At 41.0% G+C, this 16,879-nt stretch overlaps 1 protein-coding gene across 1 annotated transcript in view; it reads right to left on the bottom strand.

The window, feature by feature from the left end:
* Window positions 1-16,879, bottom strand: part of NUDCD3 (NudC domain containing 3) — a 95,038-nt gene that overhangs the window by 10,467 nt on the left and 67,692 nt on the right. Inside the window, exon 4 of the mRNA XM_070952312.1 lies at window positions 14,923-15,066. Coding sequence (XP_070808413.1) covers window positions 14,923-15,066 — 144 coding nt within the window. The remainder of the gene's footprint in view (window positions 1-14,922; window positions 15,067-16,879) is intronic.

Raw genomic sequence — 16,879 nt, 5'->3', positions numbered from 1 at the left:
AAATGCTAAATTTCTATTTCTTTTTTGCCTCCCATCTCCCAGTCCCTCCATTTGGTTGTATATTTTCTTTAAACATTTTTTAAAAAAGACATTCCAGAGAACTCTGACATCTTTGATCATTTTAATAGTGCTATTACTCTAATGTGAGCATTGGGTTGTTTTCTCCTCTATAGTGCATGTCATTATGTGCTATTATGAGCAGTCCAACACACCCAGACACATATAACACTCTTGTAAACCAAACTACAGGTTACAGGGGAGGAAGAATTCAACTGAACTGGAGCCTGCAAAACCCAGGAGGAAGAATACAGGTAGTCCTTGACTTACAAGCACAATTGAGCCCAAAATTTCGGTTCTTAAGTGAGACATATATTGAGTTAAGTGCCCTATTTTACAACCTTTCTTGCCATATTGTTAAGTAAATCACTGCAGTTGTTAAGTTAGTAACACAGTTGTTAAGTGAATTTGGCTTCCCCATTGACTTTGCTTGTCAGAAGGTTACAAAAGGTGATCACATGGCCCCAGGACACTGCAACCGTCATAAATATGAGTCAGTTGCCAAGGGCCTGAATTTTGAGCACGTGATCATGGGGGTGCTGCAACAGTCATAAGTGTGAAAAATGGTCCTACGTAACTTTTAAAAATTCTGTTGTAACTTTGAACGGTCATTAAACGAACCATTGTAAGTTGAGGATTACTTGTACACAATGCCAAGAGAACCAGGCCAACATCAACCAAAAGGCTCTGTAGACATTTTCTCAAATGTGTGTTTGATTTCCTCATTTCATAGGATATTATAAATCCTTCCCTGCAAAACTTGCATATAACATTTTTGTTCACGAATCCTGCCCATAAGCATCCTATCAAATCAACTCCTTTGAAGCAGACATATAGTAAGCATGAGACAAGTTCCTAAAGATGACAGTAATATGACACACTGTTTATGAATTTCCAAGGCAACTGCCTGGAAAAATTCCAGCCTTATATTTTCCACTAAAAATCAATTATTCATTCAATCCATTGTGATTATGAGTATTCTCACCACTTTTGCCTTTGGAGTTTCTCTCCAAAAACATAAACATGTTATAATTGTCCACCAAAAAGCAACAATAGAGTGTTTGTCGAAAAAAATCCAAGCAGCTTGCTATTGTGTTAGTAAAATCAGAAACAAAAATGGTTCAGCCCAGCACCCAGAACAGGTTCTAAAAACAGCTCCTGTGAATCTATTTTAGTCCTGTTCTCCGACAATTAGGGTAATGGAGAAGGGTCACACAGAGAAATATTACCAATAAGGCCAGGAGTTTTGTGCATGTGAACCAAAGACAGAAGTAAAACCACTCTTCCAATTGGCTGACTTTGAAGATCAGTATTAAAGAATTCAAAAGTATAATTTCCTCCTGAGATACGCTTGATTTGTATTAACACTTACTTCCACATAAGAGTTTTTGCCATATCAGAAAGCAGCACCAGGACTACTTTGCAATGGGGGGAAAAGGAATTAATTTTATTAATTTATATCCCACCTTTGTTATTTTTGCAAATAACTCAAGGCAGCAAACGTATCCAACACAATTTCTTCTTCCTATTTTCCCTCAACAACAGCCATATGAGATGAGTTGGGCTAAGAGAGAGAGAGTGACCTAACGTCACCCAGCTGGCTTTCATGACTAAGGTGGGACTCATGCTCTCTTGCTTTCTAGCCTGGTGCCTTAACCACTAGACCAGCGGTTCTCAACCTGGGGGTCGCGACCCCTTTGGGGGTCGAACGGCCATTTCACAGGGGTCGCCAAAGCCCTCTCTCGCCCCCCCCACGCCTTCACTCACCCTCACTCTCTGCTCTGTTGGATCGCCGGCCGTTCGCTTACCCCGCCCACTCCCAATCTATTGCTGCCTCCTGAGTCCCAGCTGATGGCTAGAGGAAAAAAAAACTGTTTAAATTCTTGCCGCGGGGCTTCAAAGGGCCGCCCTATAGCCAGTGGTGGGATTCTGCCAGTTTCACCCCACCCCTTGCCCCGCCCCTCCGCACCACTATTTATTGCCAATAAATAGTGGTGGGCAAGGGGTGGGCAAGCCAGCAATTTAACAAATGGTTCGGTGTTTTATTGTAATTTTATTGGCCCGCGGAGCTTCAGCATAGGATAATTAGCCCTTGATTAGATCGGCTCCCGACTCTCAGCTGATTTGCTCTCAGCTGTTTTGCTCAGGGCTCTGCTGCTTGCTGGAGCAGATTTTTTCCCCCCTAGCTATGCTGAAAAATGAAACTGAAAGTAAAGCAGACTGTTGGCTTTGCTGTAACGTTGGAAAATTAGGCAGGCAGATTTCTTTTCTTTTTCCTCACCAAAAAAGGTAGGTGCAAACAATGGGAAATTTAGGGAAAAAGAGGAGAGTTCAAGATTTTAAAACACAAAAGAAAAAAAGCTCTATTTAACTAGGGAATTGTAATAATTGAGATACTATTAATTGTATATTGTGTTGAAAGCAGAAATGGTTAAGTTGTGGTTTGGAGGAATATAGGGGGGAAATTATTTGGTTTATTATTATTGGTAAATATAATTAATTGATTTGTAAGAAATTGGATTGCATGGAAATAATTGGAATATTCATGTTCATATTGATTAATATACAAAAAAGGTAGTTATATAACTAATTGATTTATATTAAAATGTTGAATTTATATTAAACAACTGTAATATTACATAATTAACCAATGTGAGGATGGATATAAAAATAGATGACAATGGGAAGGGGTATAATATAGAATAGAAGGGAAAAATTGAATTTGATTAACATTAGAGATGAGGATGAAGGGTAATATTGGTTTTTTACAAAAATAGATGAGGAATAAATATGGCAAAAAGGAAATATAGAAATTGTAAATTTAATTGAAATGACTAAACACTGTTTAAATTTGTGAACCGGCCAAATACTCTGTTCAAAGAAAATACATTGTATGTTTGTATGTGTGTTTCTAATTATTGTTATTTATTCATATTTGTTCTCTTTTATTCTTTAAAGTTTAACAATTCATGCTTTATCTTAATATCTTTATATTTGTTTGGGGTTGGCTTTCTTCCCTTTCATCTTTTTTATTGTACAGCAATCTTTCTCCTCAAACCTACCACCTCTCTCTTTTCTTTCCTTCTTACTTTCTCTTCCTCCCCCTCTTCTTCTCCTCCCTACTTCCTCTTCCTTTCTCCTTCTCCTCCTCTCTTCCTCCCTCTCTTACCCTCACTCCTACTCTAATTTCCCTTCCCTTCCTTCATCCCTCTCTATTGCTGTATCCTTTTATGCATATGGACTACTCAGAGGGCTGAAAAAGTTATTTCTGACTGGTCCTCGCACTTTTGACCAGTCCTCAAACTTACGACTGTCCTCACATTTTATGTTTTTGCCCTATCTTGTCACCATGGTGAAGAGAAGCAGTTGTGAAATGAGTGACACGGTTGTTAAGAATGCTACAATGGGCATAAATGATGACCAGTCATAAGTGCGAAGACGGTCAGAAGTGCGAGGACCTGTCAGAAATCACTTTTTTCAGCCCTCTGGGTAGTCCTTTTCTGCATATGGACTACTCAGAGGGCTGAAAAAGTTATTTTTGACTGGTCCTCGCACTTTTGACCAGTCCTCGAACTTACGACTGTCCTCACATTTTACGTTTTTGCCCTATCTTGTCACCATGGTGAAGAGAAGCAGTTGTGAAATGAGTGACACGGTTGTTAAGAATGCTACAATGAGCATAAATGATGACCAGTCATAAGTGCGAAGACCGGTCAGAAGTGCGAGGACCTGTCAGAAATGACTTTTTTCAGCCCTCTGAGTAGTCCCTATACACATAGCCATGGCCACCCAGTCACATGACCGGCTAGCCACGCCCACCCCAGTCACATGACCTCCAAGCCACGCCCACAAAATAAGCCACGCCCACAGAACCGGTAGTAAAAAAATTTAGAACCCACCCCTGTTTGGGGGTCACCACAACATGAGGAACTGTATTAAAGGGTCGCAGCATTAGGAAGGTTGAGAACCACTGCACTAGACCAAACTGGCTTTTTAAAGCAGCTATGGCAATTAGTTTTAGGAATTGCCTGATCATAAATTTCTGAACTTCATAAAGCTGATGAATAAATGACTTGGAAGTCACCTGCAACCCAATAACATCCCACTATTTTGTCTATGGAGATTCTCAGTCATCCAGGTCATGGTTGTCCCAAAGGTGCATTTTCTAGAGGCAACTGGACTTTCTGTTTTTTTCTTTGAAGATGTTTCACTTCTTACCCGAGAAGCTTCTTCAGCTCTGACTGGATGGTGGGGAATGGAAGGATTTATACTCCTTGCAGACAGCTGGCCATTTGCATTCTTTTAGCAAGTCATTAAGGCTAGCTGGAGGTTTATCTGTGTCATCAGGGTCACCTGAATGGTGCAGATGAGTGTGAAGCCTTCTTGAAACTGTTGAAAGGACTGTGTTGTAGACTGGAGATAGATGATGTTGTATCCCTCCCCCTTTGTTGAGAGAGGACTGTTCAATTTTGATATAGATGGCCTCTTTGACCCCTTTCAAACCAGTGATCCTCTCTGTCCAAAATATGGACTTTGCTGTCTTCAAAAGAGTGGCCTTTGTCTTTTAAATGCAGATGGCCTGCTGAATCTAGTCCTGATGTGTTTGTTCTCCTATGTTGTGCCATGCGTTTATGAAGTGGTTGCTTTGCTTCCCCAATGTATAGATCTGTGTTCATCCTGAACACAGATGACTACAAGGCCAAGATGAACAACCTTCTGAAATTCATGCTACATATCAGATACTGAAAAGAGATCCCACCAATAGTTACAACAAAAAGATCATTGATTTCTTGCAACACTTACTGAAGGACAATGCCATTGACAAGCTACAATATTACTGTCTTTGCCCTGGGGAAGCCATCCCATGCATATATGGACTCCCTAAAATCCATAAAGAGGGAACTCCACTCAGACCAATTGTTAGTAGCATCAACTCTGTCACCTGCAACATTACAAAACACCTAACAACCTTATTAGCTCCTCTAGTTGGCAACACTACCTATCTCATCAACAATTCACAGGACTTCACCAGCAAGGTTTGGAAACTAAAACTGGACCTGGATGAGACATGGTTTCCATGGTGTGACTTCCATCTTTACCTGCATTCCAACAACAGAAGCTGTCATGGTAGTGAAACAACAACTGCTACAAGACAGCTCCTTAGGTGACAGAACCAATCTCAATCCAGACCACATATGTGCCATGCTGGACCTCTGCTTCATCACTAGCTATTTTAAATACAATGAAGGTTTCTACAGACAAAAACACAGCTGCGCCATGGCTTCACCTGTATCCTCTACATGGAAGAGGTAGAAACCAAAGCCCTAGACTCCTTCACAGGAATTCCACTCACTCACTGGTATACGTTTATGGACGATACTTGGGTCAAGATCAAAATACAGGAATTGGAAGCATTCACCAAACATATCAACTCTGTGGACAGATACATCAAATGTACATGGGAAGATGTTAAGGAAAATAGTCTAGCCTTCCTGGACTATGCAGTACACATTAAGGAAGACAGAAGCCTTAACACTGAAGTTTACAGAAACCCCCCCCCCACACACACACAGATCAATATTTACATTTTGATTCCCACCACCAACTGGAGCACAAAATGGGAGTCATCAGAACCGTACACCACCGAGCTGGAGGCCTGCCTACCAGCACAGATGGGAAAGAAAAAGAACTAAAACAAGGAAGCCCTCAGAACGTGTGGCTATCCCAAGTGGGCCTTCATCAAATCTCAAAAAAGACCCTATAGGAGCTCTTCAATAACAGATAACAAAGAGGTCAATAAACAAAGCAACATTGTCATTCCATACATTGCAGAAGTATCGGAAAAGCTCAGGAGGATCTTTAGCCAACACAACATATGTACACACTTCAAAGCCAAGAATACACTAAGGCAGAAGCTTGTCCACCCCAAGGATAAAACACCCAGACACAAACTGAGCAACATGGTATATGCAGTATAATGCAGTGAACCATGTGCAACTACTTGGTAAACAACCACTTCATAAATGCATGGCACAACATAGGAGAACAAACGTATCAGGACTAGATTCAGCAGTCCATCTGCATTTAAAAGGTAACGGCCACTCTTTTGAAGAAAGCAAAGTCCACATTTTGGACAGAGGACCACTGGTTTGAAAAAGGGATCAAAGAGGCCATCTGTGTCAAAAAGTCCTCTCTCAACAGAGAGGGAAGGATATGACATCATCTATCTCCAGTCTACAACACAGTCCTTTCAACAGTTCCAAGAAGGCTTCACACTCATCTGCACCATTCAGGTGACCCTGATGACACAGATAAACCTCCAGCTAGCCTTAATGACTCACTAAAAGGATGCAAATGACCAGCTGTCTGCAAGGAGTATAAATCCTTCCATTCCCCACCATCCAGTCAGAGCTGAAGAAGCTTCTCGGATGAGAAGTGAAGCATCTTCAGAGAAAAACCAGAAAGTCCAGTTGCATCTTGAAAAAGCACCTTTGGGATCCCATTTTTTTTTGGTTGCTTAGCTGTTTCTGCACAGAAAAGTTTTAATAACAACATAATGTTTAATTATTAAATGCAGTAAAAATCAAGCATAAAGATATTCCAATTAATTGCAATAGAGATGTCAAATTTGCAGCCCATGGGCCAGATGCATCACATGCAGACCATGCCCACCCCAGTTCTGCAAAGGGAAAAAACACTGCAATACGTCATGATATGTCATATGATGCGATCAAGTTTGACACCCCTGAGTTACAGGATCACACTCATGATCTTTAGTATCTTGTGTGAAATCTCATCTTAAAACCCAGGAGAGGGAGATGGGCAAATAAAATTATAGAATTGTTTCCAGCCTGACAGGATGGTCTGTTCTTCCAACAATTAATCCTGGATACAGGAATCCATCAGATGGAAGAAAGGAGGTGGATTGACAAGGAGAGCACCAGCATATGTCATATGTTTCATTTGATTTTTGCTTTAAAAGTATGTTTTTAGAATATTCTTGAAGTGCTACTAAAATAGTGAGCTTCAGCCAAAAAGTAAACATCAAATTCACAATAATAAGTACATTCTTAAAAAACACAAGTTGGTTGACCTTATAGAACTAGAAAATAAAAAAAAGTGGAAATGTGTACATACGATTGAGAAGGCCAAAGCAAAACTAACAATTGGCAAGTGATCTTCCAAAGGAAACAGGAACCCTCGAAGATTAAAGGAGATTGGTAGGGAGGTAAGATAAAGACAATAGATAGTTAAGATGTTAAATCAGTTTTCCTGAACTTGATGTTCCTGAACTTGAAATTGGCTGAAAATTAGTAATAGCTCCCTGAAGAACTATGGGTAGTCCTCGACTTACAACAATTTGTTTAGTGACCGTTCAAAGTTACAAGGGCACTGAAAAAAGTAACTTATGACCATTTTTCACACTTATGACCTTTGTAGCATCCTCTGTGATCAAAATTCAGATGTTTGGAACTGATTCATAGTTATGACTATTGCTGTGTGCCAAAGTCATGTGATCCCCTTTTGCAATCTTTTGACAAGCAAAGTCAATGGGGAAGCCAGATTTACTTAACAGCCAGATTGCTAATTTATCAACTGTAATGATTCATTTAACAACTGTGAAAAGGAAGATCATAAAATGGGGCAAAATGCCCTTAACAAACTTCTCAATTAGCAACATAAATTTTGGGCTCAATTAGTAGTGGTAGCTGAGGACTACCTTTATTACAAACTTTAATCCCTTGATTAAACAACACAAAGAAATATTTAGGATGTCCACAAGAATGCAGACATTTTGGCCACTGCTTTATGTCATCACATTTAAATATCTTTTTTGAGATTTCTTTAACACAGGTAGTAGCCTCCTAAAAATGTTAGAACTTCCCCATATATGCCAAGAGTTTACTGAATTTCCTATGTTCAACCCCTAAAGTGATCCAGTAATGAGGAGTCCACAGTAGAAGCCAAGACTGAGCAAGTTACCTAACTTCCAGGAAGCTTCATTTAAATGCATGGCAGGCACATATTCACTGGCAGAGTTTAATGCTACCAGCACATCACAAGAACGCTTGAGCAGTCACCAATAATGTATAGGTAACGTCACTGGAAGATATCATCTTGATAATGCATTGCTAAATATAATTGGATGAAATCCTTCCCCAGGGTAGAAGGATCCCTCATCCTTCTACAATGCTTTACTAAAACCTATTCATTTCACTGAAACAAATCGTTAAATGCCTATATCTGAAAATAGTTGAAAAGATTTCAATCAACTTGCTTTGCATTACAGAGAGTCTATTATTTTCCTTTTCTGACATAAACCAGCACCTTTAGTCTAGTCCATACTACCCGAGATAATTCTGAAGGCTGAGCAAATTTGATCTAGAAACACACAAGTTTAAGTACATCAAATCTGTAATGACTTATGTTCGGGTCGTCACAGTGTTTTTATCACATTGGTGCAGGATAAAAATCAAGCACCAGAGTTAGGTAAGGCTTTGCCTAATTCTGACACCCACAGCCAACACTAGAACTAACAACAGCGGATTAAAACTACTGCAGAACCTGCCTTCAGCATCAACTGTTGCTGATTAAATCTAAATTTATTAATACAGTACAGCACGAAAACTTTCACCTCCAGCAAAATTTGCAGCAGTGAGCTGTATGTATAAGAAATAACATAGCATGCCAGAACTCCAAGTGTGTATTTTTGTAACATGCTGAAGCTAAATTTGATCACCTAGTTTGTTGGTTCATCTTTAGTAATCAAAGTGAGGACACAGCCCCATGCAAAGAAGATTGAGGCTGTATATCTTTGTTTGCAATATAATAAAAACTGTTGATAAGAAAGACAAAGAAGTCTGGATAGTGGACACTACAATACTTGGAGACAGGAGAAGAGCTGTCTCCAAGTATTAAATTAGCATTACCCATCCCCAAATCTGGTCAGAAATGTGGTCACAAAGCTATGATTAAACTGGGCCAGCCTTCCACAAACCACCCTGCCTTAACCATTTTTCAATTCTAATTTAATTCTGGTGTCATGTAAGATTTGGCTCAACGTATCATGCAATCTAAATCTAAAGGAAGGTATGATGGGCCCAAATGCAAAGTAGAATCAACTTTTCTGTCTCTTAACCATTCTATCACTTATGCAAATAACTTCAAAAACAACTTTCATAATGCCACAAATCTTTCTGCCCACTCCTTCAAATCCGCCTGCCTGAGAGAATCTTATCCATGAACTCAACGCTCCAAATCATCTCTCTCAATCTCTACTCAAATTAAGGGTATGAAACTGAACCAAATAGTTATTTTAACCTTGGTTTAGTTGTGTTTCTTTCTCCTAATTCTTCCCTGTACATAATTTTTTCTAAAGCAAATGATAGATGTGCCCATTTGAGTAGGGATAGCATGTCTTCTTTGTATTACTCAACAAAGCATATTCACACACTGCTCTTGCCTTAAGACAGGGGTGTCAAACTCAATTTCATCGAGGGCCACATCAGAGTTGTGTTTGACCTCGGGGGCCCAGGGTAGGTGTGGTCAGGATGGGCATGGCCAGCTTGACATCACTCATGTTGGGAGCGCCTGTGGAGGCCCGAGCGCTCTGCCAGGAAAAACGGGCTCCTGAGCTCTGTTTGCGGCTGCGATGGCCTCCTGCAATCCCCTGCCAGCGAAAACAGAACTTGGGAGGGCCACACACAGCCCTCCCAAGCTCCTTTTTCACTGGCAGACGCACCATGGGCCAGTCCTTTGCTGTTTCCAAGGCACCCCCCCGGGCTAGATCTTAGCATCCAGTGGGCCAGATCCAGGTCCCAGGCCTTGAATTTGACACCTCTGCCTTAAGGCCTTACCATCTGGACACCAACAACTACTTTTTAATGCCTTAGCACCTCAATATTTTTGGGAAGGTTGAAGGTTGAAGTGAGAGTTAACAACAAAGCAAAGTTGATGGGAACACATCACATCTGTGGGCAGAGCCAGATTTTTCTTCTGTTTGGGAAGAACTATTTTGAGGTTCAGAATACCATTTTAATGTGTTTTCCATTTTAAATGCTTTTAAAGAAGTTTCAAGAACTTCAACAAAAATAAATGGGGACTGAGGGTTGCAACCTGGACCTGAGTGTTCCAGCTGCCCACTTCTGATATGACTTCAGCTGTGACTTAGACCATTGGGTTGAACTTAGGATATGTTGTGGCTCCGTTGCCTGAGCCTGGGCTATCGACAGATGCAGACTCTGAGAGTGAGGGGGAGGAGTTGGCAAGGCCTCCCTCTCCAGGACCCTCCTCTCTGGCAATGCCTCCGGAGGACACCGAAGGCCAAACGATAGGCTCAGAGCCAAGCACGTCCCCGCAGCCACAGGTGGACAGCGACGAGGAAGATAAGTGCTGGCTGGACCCTCAACAGAGGCGCAGGGAGAAGCGTGCACAGCAGAGGGGAAGGCGTGCCAGAGATTAGCTGAGTCACTGGACCACACCCCACAGGGTATAAATGTGGGTGTGGTGGCCGGTTCAGTTTGTGACGAGCAAAAAACTGGAAATACTCCATGATCTCTGCGTTACTGGATTTTGCCTGCTTTATCGGACTGCATTTGGACTAATCCTGGTATTATTGACACTCTGCCTGTTTTATCGGAATGCTGCAGTCTAATCTTTGTTTTGTATGAGTAAAGTCTGAATTGGCAGCTAGTCACTGGGTTGCTGCCAGCTTTATCATCAAAGAGTTTTGTCGTGTGGCTTATTAACTCCGGGCCGTCTGTGGATGTGTGCGTGGTACGGGGACAAAACATGATACAGCAACTCCCTATGCTTCTAATAAACTACAGATAGTCCTCAACTTACAACAGTGACCGTTCAAAGTTACAACGGCACTGAAAAAAGGGACTTATGGCCATTTTCCATACTTACCACAGTTGCAGCATCCCCATGATCAGGTGATTTATATTCAGATGCTTGGCAACTGACTCACATTTATGACAGTTACAGTGTCCCTGGGTCATGTGATCACCTTTTGCGACCTTCTGACAAGCAAAGTCAATGGGGAAACCAGATCCACTTAACAACTGTATTACTAATTTAACTACTTCAGTGATTCACCTAACAAATGTGGCAAGAAAAGTCATAAAATTGGCCAAACTCACTTAACAAATTTCTCACTTAGCAACATAAATTTTGGGCTCAATTGTGGTCGTAAGTTGAGAACTACCTATCCAAGCAGAGGCATTTTTGCACTTGGAAAGAGTTAATTTTTCAACCCTCCACCTCTTTCAGACTTCTAAAGATTCTCCCTTATTTTATGACTCCACCAAGAATTCCAGAGTGAATACAGGGTCCTCCCCAGCTCCCATTTTCTATTCAGACATTGACAGAAGAGTAAGGATGAGGGACGGAGAAGCCTGAGGCTGTTTAAAGAGCTACAGGGCCCTAGAGAAAAGAAAGGGAAGGAGAAACAGACCAGTAATAAAAAAAATTGACATAAGAAGCAAGAGTTAAAAGTCTGTATCAGTCTTTTAATGTAAAAGGAAGAACATGATCTGAAACCTCAAGATGAAGCACTTCTGTTAAAGGATAACATTTCAGGTCTGGTTAGTGTCCTGATGACAGAGCGCATGGAAAAGCCTCATAGCAAAGAATATCAAACATTAAAAACAAAACTGTGGAGTTATATATGTAGTTATACGTGATGTTTTTGCAGCAAAAATTAGCAATGCCTTCACTATGTTCTTCAAAAGGAATGTATGTCCATCATATTATGTTTTTGGAAGGGTTACCCAGCTGAGAGGTGGCCCAACTGAAAGGTGGCCCAGCTGAGAGGCGACCCACCTGAGAGAAGGAGAGACAGCCGAGCTGAGAGACAGAGAGGCAGCCCAGTGACCCACCTGAGCGGAGCCAGTACAGTGCAAATGGAGGCCACTGGGTAGTGGTGAAACAAAGCTAGGTGGCAGCAGACCAGTGGCTGTGATCAGCACGGCAGACCTTAAGCAGCAGCAGTGCAGAGCTACATGACAGAGGAGTGAAGCGCCCTGAGCAGAGACTAAGAGCAGTGTGGTAGACTAGCAGTGGCTGAGAGCAGCAGAGGACCAGCTGAGAAGCAGCATGCACAGCAGTGGCTGGCAGACCAGCAGCAGCTGAGAACAGTGTGGTGGACCAGCTAAATAGAGTGCCCACATTAGCATATCATACCTGAAAACCCCGGCAGTGGCCAGGCAACCGAAGGGCAAGAAATCTGGGGGGAAAAGAATAAATGCAAAACACTTGTGGACAAGAAGAAAAAGGATAGTCAGGGAGTAGAGGGTTAAGAGCAAAGCATCATCTCCTAGAAAATAGCCTTCCAACAATAAAAGTGCATATTACTTCATAAGGGCCAAAAACTCTTGTAAATTCTTATTTTTAAAAAATTTCTGAATTCCCTTTCTTAAGAAAAATTCCTTTTCATTTTTTAATTTTTTTTCCAATTTTAAAATTGCTTGTTCCAATTTTAATCTTCCTTTTTTAACTCTTAAATATAATTTTAATTTGAAATTCTTTTTTCAATTTTGAAAATCTTTTTTCAATTTTTTAATAAAATTCTTTTTTCAATTTCTTTTTTCAAATAAACATTTTTTAAAAATTTACTTATTTTTCTTTAGGAAATTTTAATTTCTTAATGATCTAAGAAGAAAAAATAAAAAAACCATAGAAAAAGAGATAGACACTTAAAACAGGATAGAGTGAAGAATTTTTAAAGACAGAAAACAAAAGGTCAAGAACTCTTGTAAAGTATTGTAAACTGACGCTTCGCAACACGGAAAATATTTAAATTTTTAGAATGTTTTATTTTTTTAGCAAACAGACAAAGAAAAAAGTCATGGAGATAGACACTATAGCGACTTGTAAAGTGTGCCATATGTTTCAGCTTATGCTCACAGAAGATCCAAACTATGAATCTATTAAATGTAAACTACTTGAATTATTAGAAGACAAACTAAAAGGTTTAGAGACAAGTCTAGCCACTTTGAAAATCAATGAGTAAAATGAGAAATCCCAACTTAAACAAGAGGACTATACCAAAATAAAACATAATAGGGAGCAGACAGCTTTTTAAAAAAATGACCCCATATATGAACATAAAGAAGAAAACCGATACACTCAAATAGAACACAATAGGGAACAAACAACTTCCATAAAAAAAGAAGCCTACATATGTATCCCAACAGCAAGACCAATGGAAACAGGTCACTCTTAGAAAAAAACAACCAAGAGCAAAGTCCCTACTATCTACCATAGCCCACTCCAATGAAGCACCTCTGGAACTGAACAATTGTTTTCATAGTTTCCCCCTGGAAGAAAATATAGATACTCACAAAAGAGCATTCATCAATAGTTTCCAAAAAAGAGGCACAACCAAGTATTCCTACGACAGGAAGAAAAGTATTCCAGACTTCCCTAGCAGAAAAAAGGCGAATATTGGTGATAGGAGGCTCAATTCTTAGGGGAACAGAAACTATAGTCTGCAGACCAGGCAGGCAGTCTAAGGAGTTATATAATCTCTCTGGAACAAGAATCAAAGATGTAACTAGTACCTTCCTAAAATAATCAACCCCATGGATTACTACCCCTTTCTTCTCCTACATTTATTTATTTATTTATTTATTTATTTATTATATTTCTATACCGCCTTTCTCCCGTAGGACTCAAGGCGGTGTACAGTCAAGAAAAATATAGATACACAAACATCATAAAATTGCTAATTAAAATTATTACTTAGTTTGGTCAATTAAATAAAACCCAGAATTAGATAACATTTTTAAAAATCATTCACATTTTCATATGTTTAGCCCCGCCTGTTGGAACATCAGGGTTTTGAGGGCACGGCGGAAAGCACAGAGATCAGGGATATTTCGTATCTCAGGGGGAAGTTCATTCCAAAGGGTTGGAGCCCTCACAGAGAAGGCCCTCCCCCTGGGAGTCACCAGTCAGCATAATTTGACTGATGGTACCCTGAGTAGTCCCTCCCTGTGAGAACGAACTGATCGTTTTCAGGAGAAGGAAAACAGAATTAGTATAAAACAACAATATTTGGCTGATGTCAAACTTTAAAAAAAAAAAAAACGAATGAACCCCTACATGTGGGGACCAATGACATAACAATGAACCTGAAAACAATAACAAGAGATTATAAACAGCTAGGGAAGAAAATTAAAGAATTAGGAGCACAAGTGGTGTTTTCATCTATACTTCCAACAAATTTATAATATAGGTAGTCCTTGACTTATGACCATTCATTTGGCAATTGTTCGAAGTTATGACACTGCTGAAAAAGGTCCTCAAACTTATGACTCTTGCATTATCCCTAAAGTCATATGATCATATGTGGTGATGCAGTGGTTAGAATGAAATATTGCAGGCTAACTGTGACTACAGTCAGCAGTTCGATCCTAACCAACTCAAGGTTGACTCATCCTTCCATCCTTCTGAGGTGGGTAAAATGAGGACTCAGATTGTTAGAGGCAATATGCTGACTCTGTAAACCACTCAGAGAATGCTGTAAATGGTGTATGAAATGGTGTATAAGTCTAAGACTAGTACTACTGCTATCACAATTTGGGCTCTTGGCAACCGGTTCATATTTATAACCGGTTGCAGTGATCCGTAGTAACATGATCACAATTTGCAACCTTTTTTGCCTGTTGCCCATTCAGAGGAATGAGTCCACACTTACAACCAGGGCATTCACTTAATAACAATGGATTTAATAGCCATCGTAAAATAGTCGATGGAAATTCCAATCCCAATTGTGGTCCTAAATTGAGGAATACCTACAGGGTATGTACATGTGCAAACACAAGAGTGCATGAAAGGAAATGATGAAGTAGTCCTTACTAGAATACATTTTCCAGGTTCTAAACTCCAGACAGAGTTCTCTGTGTTGATCTTGTGGGTAAGGGCACCTTCCATGAGCACTCGGTGTCCACTTTCCTCTACCACTGACACATGGATTGAACTACTGTTGATGTCCACCAAAACCTGAAAGAAGCACAGAAAAATAAATTAGCAAGGTGATTCATCCTTTAATAGTCCTTTCAGGGTTACAGCAGAAGATTAGAATACAAACGCAATGCAGTACAAAGGAAACATCACACTTTTGAATTTCTAATTTATAGACTGCTAGCCTTTATTACCTTGCCAAGTCCACAGGTTCTACAAGATATAGAAGGATTATTAATAAATGTGGAATGGGTCAGGTTGTGTGGGACTGACTTGTGTGTCTTTTAGCAGAAGACGAAAAGGACTACATATGTCCAGTATAGGACTCTTTTAAAGTAGCCTTGTGTAAAGCAAGGTTGAAATGGAAAATGAAAACGAGTAGGTAGAATAGCTGTTCTTTCATAGAACACAGTCCAGGATTCCAAGGTGGAAGGCTAATCCTTTTACTGCAAGCTGCTCCCTCCATGGGGAAGTCAGGCTCCTCATACAAATCAGCAACAGCAATTATAGGATATACTTTATTTATTTATTTATTTATTTTATTTTATTTTATTTTATTAAATTTCTATATCACCCTACTCCCGAAGGACTCAGGGCAGTGAACAGCTACAGGATAAAACACATAAATACAAAAATTTAAAACAGAATAAAAACGAATTAAATAATTTGGCTGAACAAATTTAAAATACCCCATAATTTAAAAACAAATTAAAATTTACATTTAAAAAGGGGAGAAGATTTAGGCCAGGCCAGCTTGATGAAATAAAAAAGTCTTAAGCGCACGACGGAAGGTGCGCAGATCTGGGATCCTACGTATCTCCGGGGGGAGCTCGTTCCAGATCGTAGGTGCCCTCACAGAGAAGGCTCTCCCCCTAGGGGCCGCCAGTCAACATTGTTTGGCCGATGGCACCCGGAGGAGCCCCTCTCTATGGGAGCATACTGGCCAGTGGGAGGCTATTGGTGGTAGCAGGCGGTCCTGTAGATAACCAGGTCCTAAGCCATGGAGCGCTTTAAAGGTGATAACCAGAACCTTGAAGCACACTCGGAAGACCACCGGGAGCCAGTGCAGCTCGCGCAGGAGAGGTGTTACACGGGAACTCCACGTCGCTCCCATAACCACCTGCGCGGCCACACTCTGCGCCAGTTGGAGCCTCCGAATGCACCTCAAGGGGAGCCCCATGTAGAGAGCATTACAATAGTCCAGACGAGAGGTGACGAGGGCATGAGTGACTGTGTGTAGAGTGTCCCGATCTAGAAAAGGACCAACTGGCGGATCAGGTGAACCTGATGAAAAATCCTCCCAGTCACGGCTGTCAAGTGCTCTTCTAAAGACAGCCGTGAATCCAGGAGGACACCCAAGTTGCGAGCCGTTTCCGTGGGGGCCAATGATTCGCCCCCAATAGTCAGCGATGGCACCAGCTGACTGTATCGGGACGTTGGAAACTACAGCCACTCGGTCTTGGATGGGTTGAGCCTGAGCCTGTTTCTCCCCATCCAGATCTGTACGGCCTCCAGGCACCGGGACATCACTTCAAGGACATCGTTGGGGTGGTCCGGGGTGGAGATGTACAGCTGGATGTCGTCAGCGTACTGGTGGTACTTCACCCCAAAACCACAGATGATCTCGCCCAGCGGCTTTACATAAATGTTGAACAAAAGGGGTGAGAGGACCGATCCCTGCGGCACCCCACATATGAGGGGCTTCGGGGTCGACCTCTGCCCCCCTGTCAACACAGACTGCGACTGGTCGGAGAGAAAGGAGGAGAACCATCGTAGTACAGTGCCTCCCACCCCAACTCTTCCAACTGGTGCAGCATGATACCATGGTCGATGGTATCAAAAGCCGCTGAGA

This window comes from Pituophis catenifer, unplaced genomic scaffold, assembly GCF_029215685.1.
Source record: "Pituophis catenifer annectens isolate HBS135680 unplaced genomic scaffold, rPitCat1.0.hap2 SCAF_12, whole genome shotgun sequence".
NCBI lineage: Eukaryota > Metazoa > Chordata > Lepidosauria > Squamata > Colubridae > Pituophis > Pituophis catenifer.
The sequence above is the reverse complement of the archived record's forward strand: the minus strand, read 5'-3'. Positions and strand labels throughout refer to the sequence as shown.